Raw genomic sequence first — 16264 nt, 5'->3', positions numbered from 1 at the left:
CAGGCGCACCTTAGTCCTCAAGCTGACATCTCTGCTCTAAAAGTTCGAAGTATGACTCTATTTATAAAATTAGTTTCATGTAACATTTAAAATTTGTCTCTTAGTTGGAATGGTATATGTTATTGTTAAGTACCATGGAGTTGGTTCCGACTCATAGTGACCCTGCACAGGGTTTCCGAGGCTGTAAATCTTTACAGGAGCAGAACCCCTCATCCTTCTCCCACGGAGCGGCTGATAGTTTCGAACTGCAGACCTTAAGGTTAGCAGCCCACTTTATAACCACTATGCTACCAGAGCTCCTGGAATGATGCATGATTGCTTTAAAAATGTTCCATATATTAGGAAATTTTCTCTTCTAGGGAGATGGAATAGGTATATTTTTTCCTTATTCCTCTCACTTTTGTTGTGTGGTGGCAAGTTGATTGCGATTCATAACCATCCTGTATAGGATTTCTGAGAGCAGCTGCCGACCTAACAGTTACCAGTACAGTGCTTATCCTACCGTACCACACCAGGGCACAGTCCTCCCACTTCTTAAGTACGGTCATTTCCTACTCATAGCCACTCTGTATGTGGTGTTTCCAAGGAGCAGCTGGTGGGTTTGAACTGCTGACTGTGTGGTTTGCAGTCCAGTACAGAGGCTAGAGCACTACAGCACTCCTTCCACTGTGGGCTTGAACTGCTGATCTTGTGGTTCTCAGTCTAATGTTTATCCTACAAAGCCACTGTACTCCCTTGTCCCTGCACACTCCCCATCCTGTTATTTTGTTGTTAAGTGCCATTTGAGTTAGTTCCAACTCATATAGGGTTTCCAAGGAGCAGCTAGTGGGTTTGAACAGCTGACCTTGGAGTTCAAACCGACTTTGTGGTCCAGTGCTTATCCCACAGCACGCCACCAGGACTCCCTTTATTGGAGTGGAACAAGGTGAGCTGGACATGGGGATGGAACGCGTGTGTGAAGAGAGCTTGGAGGAGGAGGCTGGAACACCCCATGTCCACTAGATCCACCACCTGCCCGTTCACAGTTGCTGTGAGGAGCACCAAAGGGGGCGGGTTCCTCACGGACACTGTGAAGGCAGGAACGGCTGCGGGTTAGAGATGGAGGCATGGGGCGGCCCCGGACACAGCCTTCCATGCTTCGCCCTCCTGGAAGGCCGAATGGCAGAGGAAACCAAGCCATTATAGTAAGGTATGTCAAAATGTATTGCTACAAACCTTAGAAACCTTGATTAAACAAAATACCACAATGTTAAGCTATTCTTTCTTGATATCTCCTCCCATCTATGTCTACACACTTCTGAACACATGGTTTCCATCTCTCTGAGCCTTCCTCATAGAATTCTGCATTTTTCATTTTATATGATGTCAAAAACACCAGGTTTAGCATCATCTAAGGGCTCAAATGATGTTCCTTTTAAGTCTTCTGAATTTGATGGGCAAAAAGAAGTATGAAGGGATGAGATCAAGGCTGTAGGGTAGATAGGGTAAGGTTCTTGAAGGACAGCCCTTGCTGTCCTCATAGAATGAGTAGGCAAACTGTCGTGGGAAAAAAAAAAATTCTCGATGCACCTGTCATGGCCTTTTTCTCACTGATGCAGTTTTCTATGTTCTGAAAACTTCTTCTTAATAAGCCCCCATGATTGTTCTGTGTCATTTGAGAAAATCTATCAAGATTAGTCTTTTGAATACCCTAAGTAACCATAACTTTCTAAGCTAACTTCTCTACTTAAGATCTCCTTGGAAGTAATTTTTTTTTAATAGAATTTTTTTTAAGGTATCTTAACAAAACTAAGATAAGTTTATTACTGAGAGAACTTGTTTGTACAAATCCTCTGAATACAGAGGCATATTTAAACATGTATGAACTAGAACGCTAGTATCAATTCTTTTTATTTACCCTCTTATTTGTGTGTGTGTGTGTGTATGTATACATATATATATGTATGTATGTATATGTGTGTGTATGTATGTATATATATGTATATGTGTGTGTATATATGTATATGTGTGTGCGTGTGTGTACCTACATGTGTGCATGGATATGACTGCACGTGCATATATTTATTTATTATAAGAGACGCCTTCAAAAAGTTCGTGGAAAATGAAATTGAAAGATAATGAAAAATTTCCTCAAACTTTTAGAAGCCCCATTGTAAAATAAAGCACAGAGGGGCAGAGTTATGGATAGGATACTTACACATAACTAAACACTTTGTGGAATTGGTTTTATAGATTTGAAGGATTAGGGCTATATAGTCTCATGGAACACCTTAGTCAATTGGCATAACATGGTTCATAAAGTTACATTCTACATCCTAATCTGGTGAATAAGTGTCTGAGGTCTTAAAAGCTTGTGAACGGTCATTTAAGATACAATTACTAGTTTCAACTTGTGCGAAACAAAAAAGAAGGAAAAAAATAAACCTAAAGACTAACAAAATATGAACTTCAACCTCACCTATCCTGCTACTAGTAGAACTAGATGGTTCTCGGCTATGACTGCCTACTGTTCTAATCAGAGTAACAAAATATGGACACAGATCAAACAGGAAAAAAACGTGGGACAGAATCTCAAATTCCTTTAAAAGACAACACACACACATAGAGACTTACTGTACTTGTTGAGACTGCATGACTCCCCAAGGCCATTGTCAATTCAAACCTTGAACTGCAACTAACCCGAGGGCACCTTGTAGTTAAATAACTGGCTCACAAAAGAATGAATCTCCCTCAAAAGCATTATGCTCCTTTTTAAAAAACTCAACTATATTAAGACCTAACAGTTAACAATGACTTTAACACAAACATGAGATTATAAAGGGACCCAAAAAACTAGATTAAGGGACACAGAACCAAGACATAAATAATGAAAATGTTTACATATTGTGAAGAATGTAATCATTGTCACTGAACAATCTGTGCAAAAATTGTTGAATGGGGACCTAAACTGCTATGTAACTCTTTACCAAAAACTCAATGAAGTATTATTTAAAACAACAAATCCCCTAAATAGCTTTAGCCTGCTCCTGCTTCCATTGCCCAATGCCTATACTTCAATGAAATAAACACAGATGTTCTTAAAATGCTTTATAGTCAATATATATACCAGTTATTTTAGTCAATATAACTTTCCATACTCTTAAGTACATGACATAAGCCACTAAACTTTTTCAGAGAATACAATGTCTTAATTGCCCAATACTAAACAAGCCACACCCACAGCTGTTGAGTTGATTCGATTCATAGTGCTCCTATGTACAGGACAGAGTAGAACTGCCCCTTAACGTTTCCAAGGCTGTATATATTGAACCACGGCATCACCAGGGCTCCTCTGATATATCTAATATGTATCAGCGGTTCAAAGTCACAGGGTCACGATGAGTTGGAACTTGACGGCACTTAACATGTATCCTGGGTGGAACTAAGGGCAACACTGGACCACTAACTAAAAGATCAGCTGTTCCTCGGAAACCTGTTAGAGTCAGAACCAAAGTGAAGATACTTAACAACAACAACATAGACAAAAAATACTTTTTTAATGTGTTTTTTTAATTGTCTGTACTACACACAACCCCTCCTTTCCAAAGGGCTGCCAGATAAAGTAGGATAGACATCAATGAACAAAGATGTCACACTTTGAGGACTAAGGTGGGCCTAACCAAGTCCCATATGAATGTGACAGTTGGACAATGAATAAGAAAGGCCACAGAATAAGTGATACATTTGAATTATGGTGTTGGCCAAGAATTCTAAAAAAGTACCACGGACTATCAAAAGAATAACAGCAACAAAAATAAATCTGCCTTGGAAGAAGTAAAGCCAGACTGCTCCTTAAAAGCGAGGATGACAGACTTTGTCTCACTTACTTTGGTCACAGTATCAAGAGAGACCAGTCCCTGAAAACAGACAATACGCTTGGTAAAGAAGGTCAGGAAAAAAGAAGACCCTCCCCGCCAACAAGATGGACTGCAATAGTGGGTGCAATAATGGACTCAAACTTAACAATTGTGAGGATGGTGCAAGGACAAGCAGTGTTTCGATCTGTTGTGTTATGTCGAAGCCAACTCAAAGGCACCTAACAACAGACAAGAAAAGGTGCCCTACTATTTAAGCTGATTTAGCAGCTCATCTAATAATAACAATAACCATAATAGCACTGCCAAGCACTGTGCTAAATATTTTACATTATCTTTTTAAATCTTCAAAACAACCTTATCATCTAGGTATATACACCATCTTCCCCATTCTAGCCCTTTCTTACTTTGTACTTTTATTTTTTGAATTGTCTGTACTACACACAGCCCCTCCTTTCCAAAGGGCTGCCAGATAAAGTAGGATAGACATCAAAACCAAGAGTAGTAGCTCATCCATATGAGATTTTTAACAAAGATGTGTAATGATTGACTGCTTCACTACTTTCTGAAACACTGCATCACCTGAGAACCTGGCAATGCCACAGTATACCACAATATAAAACTATGACACTCAGGAATTTTTTGTCTCTGAATGGCCTAAAATTTTATCCTTTCAAATTTACTGTTTGCCTAATTAGCTATCCACAGTCTATCTTAACATATATTTCCTTGTAAAGTGATAATGACTGTTGTTATATTCTGAATGGTCAGATTTGATGGCACACTGACCCCTACAGAAAGACAGAATGCCTGTATCAATTGCATGCTCACCTGGAAGTTGTTCATTAGGCCGAAGGAACAATGACTGGTTTCACAAGATGAAAAGTCGAAGTTTAGTTTGCAGGCTGCAGAAGTACAATTTGTTAACTCCATCACAATAGTGTCATTAATGTTCCCGGTGGCATCTCGAACAACGCAAGAACCTGAATCACAGTGGCAATGAGAACAAATAATATAGTTAACTTTTATATTCATTTCAGAGTTGCATATACCCATAAAGAAACCATAGCCCAAACCTACTGTCACCAGTCAAGTCTGCCTCATAGTGACCCTATATAGGGTTTCTGCAACAATATATCTTTACTAACAGCTTCACTGTTCTCCTAAAGAACAGCAAGTTGGTCTGAATTGCTGAGCTTGCAGTTATCCTCCCAATATTTACACCATATACTTGCTTATAATACCATACACTACACTTACAATAACAGCTATACCATGTACAAAATTTAGAAAGCTCCCTAATTTTAAAATAATAAAATGAGACCCTTAACAAAGAAAAATCAAGGCAGATCAGTTTTTAACTGTGTCTTCAAGAGTTTGGAGGTTAGAAGGAACAGGTGCATTCAGTGCTAAGGATTCCTGGTGGCAGTGTTTAACACGCTTGGCTGGAAGGTCGAAGATCTGAACTCCCCAGCTGCTCTGCATGAGAAAGACATGGCAGTCTGCTTCAATAAAGATTAGTCTTGGAAACTCAAGAGCAGCTCTACTTGGCCCTGTAGAGTTACCATGAGTTGGAATTGACTAGGCGGCAGTGGCTTTGGTTTTTTTGGTCTGGTTTGTACAACAGACATTTCAATGTCTTAAAAGGTTTATGTGCATCAAGTGAAGGTGACTGTGAAGAATCTGCGGTGAATGGGTTAAGTATGGGGCTGGTTCAATCATTCCAAAGTGCATGAAAGGAGAAGTTTCCCATAGTGGGATGTTAGTCATAACATGAGGACTGCCTGTAAATCATATGTACATTTAAAAGCTGTAAATGCAGTGTGAAGAACAGCATAGTAGAAGAATTTTCCTGACCTATTTAAGACTTTCTTAAACTTAAATTATAAAAAATACTGTCTTGAAAGAGTTTCAAGTGTCTCTAAAGTTTGACACCTGAAGCTTGGCCAAAGATCAAATTGCTGTGACTATAGGCACTATGGAGTCCTGGTGTGGTGCTGTAGGGTAAGCACTGAAATGCTAAATGTAAGGTCAGCGGTTCAAACCCACCAGCTATTCCTCAGAAACCCTATATAGGATCACTGTGAGTCAGAACTGACTCAACGGCACTTGACAAAAACAACAAAATGCATTATAGTTCAAACACTGTCCACATTGTTGTACTTCTTAGGTTTTCAAAAACTGACTTTTTTTTTCTTTCTTCCTGGTTTATCTGAGTCTGGAAGCACTGCTGAAAGCTGTTCAACATCAAAGCAACACCAACTGACAGAAGGGAAATGGGGTTTATATAAAGTGTAGTGACCAGAAACAGCATTTGTGTCTCTCACATGAAAGAACAGAATTCTACCACTGAACACCAAATTTGATAATTTGCAGTTAGCAAATTTTACGACATTGTTTTCTGGGCTAGAATGTTTCCATTAATTTAAAGAACCTACTATATTGTTGTTGTTAGGTGCTATCGAGTTGGCTCAAATGCATAAATGACCCTATACGCAACCAACAGAAGGAAACACTACCTGGTCCTTCATCATTCTCAAAATTGTTATGTTTGAAACCATTGTTGAAGTCACTGTGTCAAACCATCTTGCTGAAATGGGGGTCTTCCTCCTTTTCGCTGACCCTCTCTTTAACAAGCATGATGTTCTTTTCCAGGGACTTGTCCCTCCTGATAATAAGTTCAAAGTGTGTGAGACAAAGTCTTGCTGTCCTTGATTCTAAAGAGAATTCTGGCTGTATAATGCTTCTAAGACAGATTTGTTTGCTTTTCTGGCAGTCTGCGGTACTTTCAATATTCTCCAATACCATAATTCAAATGCATCAATTCTTTTCTGGTCTTCCTTACTCATTGACCAACTTTCACATGTATATAAAGCCATTAAAAATGGCTTAGGTCAGGCCCATCTCAGTCCTCAAAATAACAGCTTTGCTCTTTAATGCTTTAGAGAAGTCTTTTACTCAACGCAGTATGTCTCTCGATTTCTTGACTACTACATCCATTGATTGTGGATCCAACTAAAATGAAATCCTTGACTTCAATCTTTTTCTCCATTCGTCACGATGTTACTTAGTGGCTCAGCTGTAAGGAGTTTTGTTTTCTTCACATTTGCTATGACAGTCAGTAGTGTTTATCTTAAAGACAGTTTAAAAATTATTTTGTTTTTTAAACCATCTTTATTATCCAAGCATTTCTTTAAATCAATTGCCAATTATCTTTTAAGTGAAGTCTCTGAGCCTTGATTTCCTAATCAACAAAACAGAATTGAGACACTGACAACTTTTCATTTCAAGTTTAAGTACTGTGATTCTATGACTATCATAAAATAATTTAAAATCAGTGCCATGCAATTTATTAAGACTTGAAATTCAACTTACATTATGTCCTGTCCTATAAGTGGTTATGGGACATAATTACATTATGTCCTGTCCTATGGTAAAACATGTGAGGCATTGCTAAATGGCACTGAAGAAATATTTGTATAACAACACTATATGACGGTACAAGAAATTCCATTATCTTTTTTCACTCTATTTTTCCATGGACTTTTTTTAAGCCCTCTCATATAAAATAATCACCATAAACAAAAATACTCAGAAATTTATGAAGAACAGAGAGTAAAATACATTTGCTTATACACATGAATTGCTGTTGTTATTGTTAAGGGCTGTCGAGTCAGTTCCAATTCATAGTGACCCTGTATAGGGTTTACAAGGAGGGACGAGTGAATTTCAACTGCCAACCTTGCAGTTAGCAGTTTAGTGCTTATCCTACAGCACACATGAAGACTCCATACATAAAAGTCATGGTGCTTAAAAATATAGTTCAGTAAAATTTTATTTTATAGGTGTGATCTTGGCATTGTAGGATAAGTACTCGACTGCAAGGCTGGTTTGAATCACCAAGTCAGCAGTTCAAACTCACCAGTCACTCCTCCGAAACCCTATACAGGGCTGCTATAAGTCCGAACTGACTCAACAATAACAATAACTAATTTAATACACTATATAAAAATTTTCAGGGAGAAAACAAAGTTGGTGGTTTAGATAATGTTGATAAAATGTCATTCCTAGATCATATTTGCCACTCTGTTTTTTACTGAAATATTTCTGAATTTAAAAGTTGGATTAGATTTGGCCACTTGGTATTGTTTTTTCCTGAAATATTTCTGAATTTCAAAGTTAACAAATCGAATCTCACAAAAACAAATTTTTACAATAATGTATATCATGAAGTTTCTAAGAGACATAAAAAAATGTAAAGCTTTTTACCTACAGATACTGCAATTCCTACGTAAACCACCGTAGTAATTAAAATGGCTAAAAGGGTTCCTTTGGGTATGGCTGACTGAGGATCCTAAAAGACAAGAAAAGTTTTTTAAGTCTATCTTTAGAAATAAATATACATATACCACTTTTTAAATAAAATTATCACTACAATGCTTTATAATACTTACGGCAAGATCACCTGAGATATTTGCTCCAGCCAGAATACCAGTTGCAGCAGGAAAAAAGATGGCAAATACAGAAAAGAAAGACTCTTCCTCTCGAAAATCTGGTCCAAAGTTCTCATTAAATATTTCTGCTGTAGAAAATAAAGTATTTTGGGTAATTAATAGATAGAACATTTATAGGCCATAATAATTTAGGCTGAGAATCATTGATTGGTACAGGTGATACCTGACCTCTCAATTAGTCATTGGTACATTTTTGCAGAGCTCATAATTGTTGAGTGATAAATATTACAAGTAAGTATTAGTGTTGGCCTTTTCTTGTATGAGGAAACAGTTAACAACTAAAATAATGATCTGATCTGTGTACTGTCCCATTATTATATATAGTATAGAACATACTAGTTTTTTAAAAATAGTATTTTATTGTGTTTTTGGTGGAAGCTTACACAGCGAAGTTCTCATATAACAATTTCTAAAATTCTTCAGTGACGTCAGCTATATCTTCTACAATATGTCAACATTCTCTATAACTGCAATCTAATGATCCCATTTCCAGTGCTCTGGTCTCTCTGCCTTTTCTCTTCTCATCTTTGCTGAAGAGTTAACTGTTGAGTTTTTAGTCTCATACATAGATAGGCTTGCTACACCACCAGTCTCATGAGTTGCTGTTGTTAAATGCCATCCAGTTGGTTCTGACCCTTAGCAATTCTGTGCAGGGTTTTCAAGGAGCAATTGGTGACCTTGAACCAGCAACCTTGCAGTTCAAACCAACTTTACAGTCCAGTGCATTAAGGCACAATGCCATACCACTCCCTTGTTCATGGGTTATAGCCTTTAATTTGTGTGACTAATAATGCTTAAAGCACCACTCTGTAGAATTCAAACCCACCAACTGCTCCATGGAAGAAAGATGAGGCTTCGCTCCCAAATTTCTGGCCTCAGAACACGGTTGCTATGACTCAGAACTGACTCCATAGCACTTAACAACAATGATCATTAATCCAGGTGTACACCAAAGCAAGAGTAAATCTCTCAGTCTTGTTGTACATGTTAGGTGCCATCAAGTTGGTACCGATTTATAGCGACCATATGCACAACAGAAGTAAACACTGCCTGATCCTGGGTCAATTCACAACTGTTGCCACGCTTGAGCCCATTGATGCTGCCATTTTGCCAATCCATCTTTCTGAGGAGGTCTTCCTCTTTTTCTCTGACCCTCCACCTTACCAAACATGATATCCTCCTTCTCCAGCGTGGTCCCTCCTGACAATATGTCTGAAATATGAGAGATGAAGTTTGGCCATCCTGGCCTCCAAGGACCACTCTGGCAGCATTCTTCCAACACAGATGTTGGTTCTTTTGGCTTTCTGTGGCACTTTCAATATTCTCCTCCAATACCAGAACTCAAAAGCATCAATTCTTCTATGGTCTTCCTTATTCACTGTCCAGCTTTTGTATGCATATGAGGTTATTGAAAATACCATGGCTTGGGTCAGGCACATCTTAGTCCTCAAGCTGACATTTTTGCTCTTCAACACTTTAGAAAGGTCTGGTGCAGCAGATTTGTCTAATGCAATACATCGTTTCATTTCTTGACTGCTGCTTCCATGAGTGTTGATAGTTGATCCAAGAAGAATGAAGTCCTTGACAACTTTAATCTTTCCTCCGCTGATAAGAATGCTGTTTATTGGTCCAGTGGTGAGGATTTTTGTTTTCTTTACATTGAGATAGAATCAGATAGAATCCATAGCGAAGGCTGTGCTCTTTATCTTCATCAGTAAGTATTTTAAGTCCTCTTCACTTTCAGCAAGCAAGGTTGTGTCATCTGCATATCCCAGGTTGTCAGTGAGTCTTCCTTCAATCCTGATGCCATGTGTCTCTTCATAGAACCCAGCTTCTTGTATTATTTGCTCAGCATACAGGTTGAGTAAGTATGGTGAAAGAATACAACCCTGTCACACACTTTTCCTAATTTTAAACCATTCAGTGTTCCCATGTTCTGTTTGAACAATTTGGTCCATATACAGATTCCTCATGAGCACAATTAAGTGTTCTGGAATACTCGTACTTCGCAATGTTGTCCATAGCTTATCATGATCCATACAACTGAAAGCCTTTGCATAGTCAATAAAGCACATGTAAACATCTTTCTAGTATTCTCTGCTTTCAGCTAAGATCCATTGGACATCAACAATGATATCCCTCATTCCGTGTCCTCTTCTGAATCTGGCTTTAACGTCTGGGAGAGTTCTCTGTCAATGTATTCTTGCAGCCATTTCTGTATTACCTTTAGTAAAACTTTACTCACAGGGAATATCAAAGATATTGTCTGATGATTTCTGCATTCCACTGGGTGACCTCTCTTTGGAATGAGCACAAATACAGTTCTCTTCCAATCAGTTGGCCAGATAGTTGTCTTCTAATTTCTTGGCATAGATGAGTGAGTGTCTCCTGTGCTGCTTCCCTTTCTTGAAAGATTTCAATTTTTATTCCATCAATTCCTCCAGGTGCGTTGTTCTTTGCCAATTCCTTCAATGCACTTTGCACTTCTTTCAGTATCACTGTCTCTTGATCATATGTTACCTCTTGAAACAGCTGAACATCAACCATTTCCTCTTAGTACAGTGACTCAGTATATTACTTCCACCTTCTTTTTGATGCTTTTTGCATCATTCAATAATTTGCCCAAAGAATCCTTCAATAATGAAAGTCAAGTCTTGAATTTTTTCTTCAATTCCCCCAGCTTGAGAAATACTGAGCACGTTCTTCCCTTTTGGTTTTCTGACTCCATGTTTTTGCACATTTTGTTGTAATATTTGCCCTTGTCTTCTCGAGTTGATCTTTGAAATTCTCTGTTCAGCTCTTTTACCTCCTCGTTTCTTCCATTCGCTTTAGCATCTCTACACTGGAGAAATCAAGTTTCAGTGTCTCTTCTGACATCCATTTTGATCTTTTCCTTCTTTCTGGTCTTCTTAAGGACTTTTCGCTTTCTACATGTATGATGTTCTTGATGTCATCCCACAACTCTTCTGGTCTTCCGCCTTTAGTGTTTAATGTATCAAATCTGTTCTTCAGATGATCTCTAAATTCAGGTGGGATATAGTCAAGGTCACACTTTGGCTCTCATGGACTTGTTTTCATTTTATTCAGCTTTAATTTGAATTTGCATATGAGCAATTGATGGTCTATTCCACAATCTGCCCCTGGCCTTGTTTTGGCTGATGATATGTATGGAGCTTTTCCATCATCTTTTTACGCAGCTGTAGTCAATTTGATTTCTGTGTATTACATCTGGTGAGGTCCATGTGTATAATCATCTTTTATGCTGTCTAAAGAAGGTATTTGAAATGAACAAATCTTGGTTTTGCAGAATTTATCATGCAATCTCCAGCATCATTTCTATCACCAAGGCCATATTTTCCAACTACTGATTCTTCCTCTTTGTTTCCAACCTTTGCATTCCAATCACCAGTATTGATCAATACATCTTGATTGCATGTTTAATCACACTGAAGTAGTTTGAATCTATTCTGAAAGGCAGACCCCAGCACTTAATCAATTGACTGCTACATATTCATCTGAGCATCTACCATGTGTAAATGCTATACTAGGGTTATCTACTACGTTAAAGTACTTAGAGGAATAATGTGAGCAAGACAGATACTGTTCTTGCCTTTACAGAGCTTCAAGTCTCACTGGGAGTCACAAAATAAGTAATGTGGCGAGAAATGCACTGAAGGAAGTGGGGTTTTGTAATGAAAAATAAAAGAGAGAATTTAACATAGTTAGATAAGGCCAAAGAGGCAGAATTATAGAGATAATATTTAAGCTGAAACTCTATTGCACAAGATCAGCCATGTAATTATCCAATGAAAAAGAACAAAGCAAGAATAAGAGAAATACATAGATAAAGGCCTTGGTGGTGGTGGTGGTGGTGGTGTGCCTTCGAGTTGGTTTCGACTTACAGAGACCCTGTACAGGGTTTCCAAGGCTATAAATCTTTATGGGAGCAGAACATATCATCTTTCTCCTATGTACCAGCTGGTGGATTTAAACTGCTGACTCTGTGGTTAGCAGTACAAAATGTAAGTACTATATTACCATCACTCCTTGGTTAAGAAAAAAATTTAACTCTTTTGGGAAAGTAAACGAAGGCCAACCTAGTAGGGTGGGGGAGGGGAATAAGTTAAGACTGGAGAACCCAGTGGCTCAGATTTGCAAAAATGTATAGAAACTTTGACCTTATGCTGCTGCTAAGATTGAAAAGTAAAAGAAGTAAATAAAGGTGATTTTTTTCCAAATCTGCAACCTACACAAAGGAGACAAACTAAATTGGGTATTATTAGTATGAGTGGCCAAGATCAAACTCCATTACAATACAAACTATTTTAAATGTACTAAATTTATTTCATTACAAAATGCTTTGGCCTCCCAAGTGTCCAGCAACAGGTGAATGAGTTAACAAAATGTGGTATATACATAAAATGGCTTATTATTCAGCAACAAAGATAAATGAAGTTCAGATACATGTTACAACATAGATCAGTCTTGAATACAAGATGCCAAGTGAGGTAAGACAGACACTAACATGCAAACATTACTCATAAAACATAATTATAATAAACAAATGCATACAGACCAAAGCTTATTAGTGGTTACCAAGGATGAGAAATGAATGCCTTAAAGGGCAATGTTTGGGGTAATGAAGAAAAACTTTTGGAAACAGCAGTGATAGTGGCACAATATAGGGAATGTAATTAATACCGAAGTTAAAATGGTTAAAAAGAATTTTGTTACCTATATTTTATCACAATAAATTTGGAAAAGCAAAATAAAACACACTTTCATACTGATGACTTCTGAGATTTCAATGACATTGAATAATATTAGCTTATATTAAATAAAATATATACCTTTAAAAAAACAGTCTCTTTTTAACTTACATTTATAACCAAAGAAACCTTTGGGCTTCTTGCTCTCCATTGGGATAAATGTTCCAATGATGAAATCAGCAATAGCAAGGAGTAGAATCACCAAAAGAACTATTTGAGCCTAAAATGTTTAACATTAAAAATCAAAATTAATTATTTTGTATGTGTACATTTATCCTGTTCCACTAGAATATAACTTCCCTTTGGCCTCCAGAAGGGCTTAATAACAATGTAGATTCTTATAAATTTTTGTAAAAGGAACCAACAAGTCTAAAAAACTAATCTACAGTGTTCAAGACACAGAACAAAATAGTAAAAGTAGGATCACATCATACATTTTTGAAATGACTTAAAGATGTGCATGCCTTTTCACAAACTATAAAGCATTACAGTGAGTTCCAAAACCCTGTAGGCTTTTCATCCTACATCATTCTTTCCTATCCCTTCCACGCTACCACTATAATCTTCAGATCAGAGCCTATTTGTCTTTAATAGGCTTTTACAGGTTTTACAAGTTTTATTCCAAGTGCAAACAATGTTGAACATTTGATTTTTATAGGAAAGGGAGAAGAAAAGGAAAGAAAGGACAATAACCATTTAGGGAATTCAAGTGGCAATGGGACTGGAAGAAAAGCACAATCTATAGGATCTATCAACTCTCCTCCAGCACTATTAACCTTCCAATAAATTTGAAAAACCAAACCATCTGTAGGAATAAGAACTACTTAAATGCTAATTTTACCCCACAGTAGTAAGAAATTTTATTCTTTCCATGAAGTCAATTTATTAGACATACAAATAAATTACTTAATTTTATATCAATGACTTTAAAATAAATAACAAGCTCAGAAAAGTAGTCTTTCAGACTGTCCTAAATTTTGGTTAAATATTATCATGGTGGTTATGTGCTGTGGAGTTGGTTCCGACCCATAGCGACCATGAACAGGGTTTCTGAGGCTATAAATCTTTAAAGGAGCAGAAAGCCTCATCTTTCTCCAGTGGAGCAGCTGGTAGTTTCGAACTGCTGACCCTGAAGTTCACAGCCCAATTCGTAAAGAGTATGCTACCAGAGCGCTTGAAATATTATCATAGGTCATAAATAACAGATATGTGACTTGTAACATGATCTACTAAAGCAAACCTGAAAATTTTTGAAGTGACTTCTGAGTTATTCTGTAGCATCTTCTGGGACATCTACTACTTAGGAAACTAGAGTTGTGCTGTAATATGGAAACATTCTGGGGGGGTGGGCTTTTCTAATAGGTTAACATATGACTTCAGCATTTTTTCCTGGAAATTGTGGCACTGGCTTTGGTACTCCTGACTTCTAATATTTCAAATGCAAGGACTAAGATTAGCCTTAGATGGGTATTAACTTTCATCGCCCGCCCCCTGTTTGTTTACTGCCCCATGTTTATTTTTAAATTGACCTTTTAAATAAATGTCAAAGCCAACAGTTAAATTTGGGTTGCCTAATATACTGGCCTGAGAATTTCTACGTAAGTGTGAATCAAGATTGGAGTAGGTGGGTGGGAAGTTCAAAATCTAGGAAGTACTGTGTTTAACACTGGATCCTACTGACTGCCATCTCAAAAAAAAAAACACAACCTTATATATGAACTGTGAAATGGCTACTTAGGAAACACAAATATCTGAAAACATTACCACACTGTAAAACATTCCCAAAGCAAACGCTCATAGACTGAATATCTACAGATATTCCTATCACTACTTACTTTTGCTTCCCATTCCATTCCAGCTAGTGAGATACCTAGAAGTAACACCACTGTAATGGCTCCAATAATTCGGATATCATTGATTTCATCTATCATAAGTATGGAATGTTCCTAGAAAAACACAAGTACAAATTTAATGTGTAATGTTAGTTATTTTAACTAAATACTATAGTTCTTGTAGCAGTTGAATAAATATTTACTTAGTGAACAAATAAATCAAAACCAAGCTCATTGCCATCAAACCAATGTTAACTCATTGCGACTCTATGCGATGGAGTAGAACTGCCCCACAGTTTACAGAAGCAGAATGCCACATCTTCCTCCCACCAGGTGGCTCATGAGTTCAAACAGCCAACCTTCCAGTTAAGAACCTAATGCTTTACTCAATGTGCCATCAAGGCTCCTTAATGAATGAATATGGAGATCTAAAAGTATCTGATGATGACAAAAATTAAATAAAATCATCAATGTTGTTATTGGGAGTGCAGTAGCTCCAGAGGAGAAGCACTGGACTCCCAACCACAAGGCTGGTGGTTTGAGTTCACCACTGCTCTGTGAGAAAGATGAGGCTTTCTGCTCCCACAAGGATTTACAGCACTGGAGACCCTACAAAGGGTCACTATAACTGATTCGATAGCACTTAACAAGAACAATAATGTTGATATACTTAGTATTTACTAAATAGAACAAGTAACAAAAAGAAAAATCATAGCATGCCTAAATTGTGCTGACAGCAAGGATTTTTTAAAGTTACAATGCAGAAGTATTTTGCATCTATTGTAATTAGTGAACTCATGCTTTCAATGGTTCTTTTATGTTGCATTAAGAAAGCAGAATAACACAACTTCACGACGTTCAAAAATTCAATTCTCATTGCATTAGCAAAATTATTTGTAATTCAGTTATCAATGACAGTTTTTAAAATCTCTCAATTATATAAAAATAGGTTATAATTGTGATAGTCTAAGTCAACTAAGTAAATAGATATTATGAGTTATTATTTTTCAATTAATGTAATAAATGGCAAATGCAAACTTTAACAAACACTTTCATCTTTCAGATTACTCAGCATAACTGGACCGTATTATGATTGAAGGAACTATGTTGTTGTTAAGTGCTGCTGAGTCAGTTCTGACCCACAGCAACCCTGTATAGGAGCAGCTGGTGAGTTTGAACCATCGATCTTGCAGTTCAAATCAATTTATTTTTCAGTCCAGCACATTAACCCACATCACCACACCAAGATTATAATGATTTTACATACTTGCATCCTTCTTACACATTTAAAAAAA

The 16264-nt window shown here is 37.2% G+C and overlaps 1 protein-coding gene across 1 annotated transcript in view; it reads right to left on the bottom strand.

Annotated features, from left to right (window-relative positions):
- Nucleotides 1–16264, bottom strand: part of SLC12A2 (solute carrier family 12 (sodium/potassium/chloride transporter), member 2) — a 148457-nt gene that overhangs the window by 63002 nt on the left and 69191 nt on the right. The window contains exons 6-12 of the mRNA XM_006870688.1: nt 14973–15083; nt 13249–13357; nt 8309–8436; nt 8124–8208; nt 4644–4837; nt 2459–2579; nt 1016–1146 (exon numbers count right to left, since the gene is read on the bottom strand). Of these exons, the coding sequence (XP_006870750.1) occupies nt 1016–1146; nt 2459–2579; nt 4644–4837; nt 8124–8208; nt 8309–8436; nt 13249–13357; nt 14973–15083 (879 nt within the window). The remainder of the gene's footprint in view (nt 1–1015; nt 1147–2458; nt 2580–4643; nt 4838–8123; nt 8209–8308; nt 8437–13248; nt 13358–14972; nt 15084–16264) is intronic.

Source organism: Chrysochloris asiatica, unplaced genomic scaffold (assembly GCF_000296735.1).
Source record: "Chrysochloris asiatica unplaced genomic scaffold, ChrAsi1.0 scaffold00147, whole genome shotgun sequence".
Lineage (NCBI taxonomy): Eukaryota > Metazoa > Chordata > Mammalia > Afrosoricida > Chrysochloridae > Chrysochloris > Chrysochloris asiatica.
This window is presented reverse-complemented; position numbering and strand designations above follow the sequence as displayed.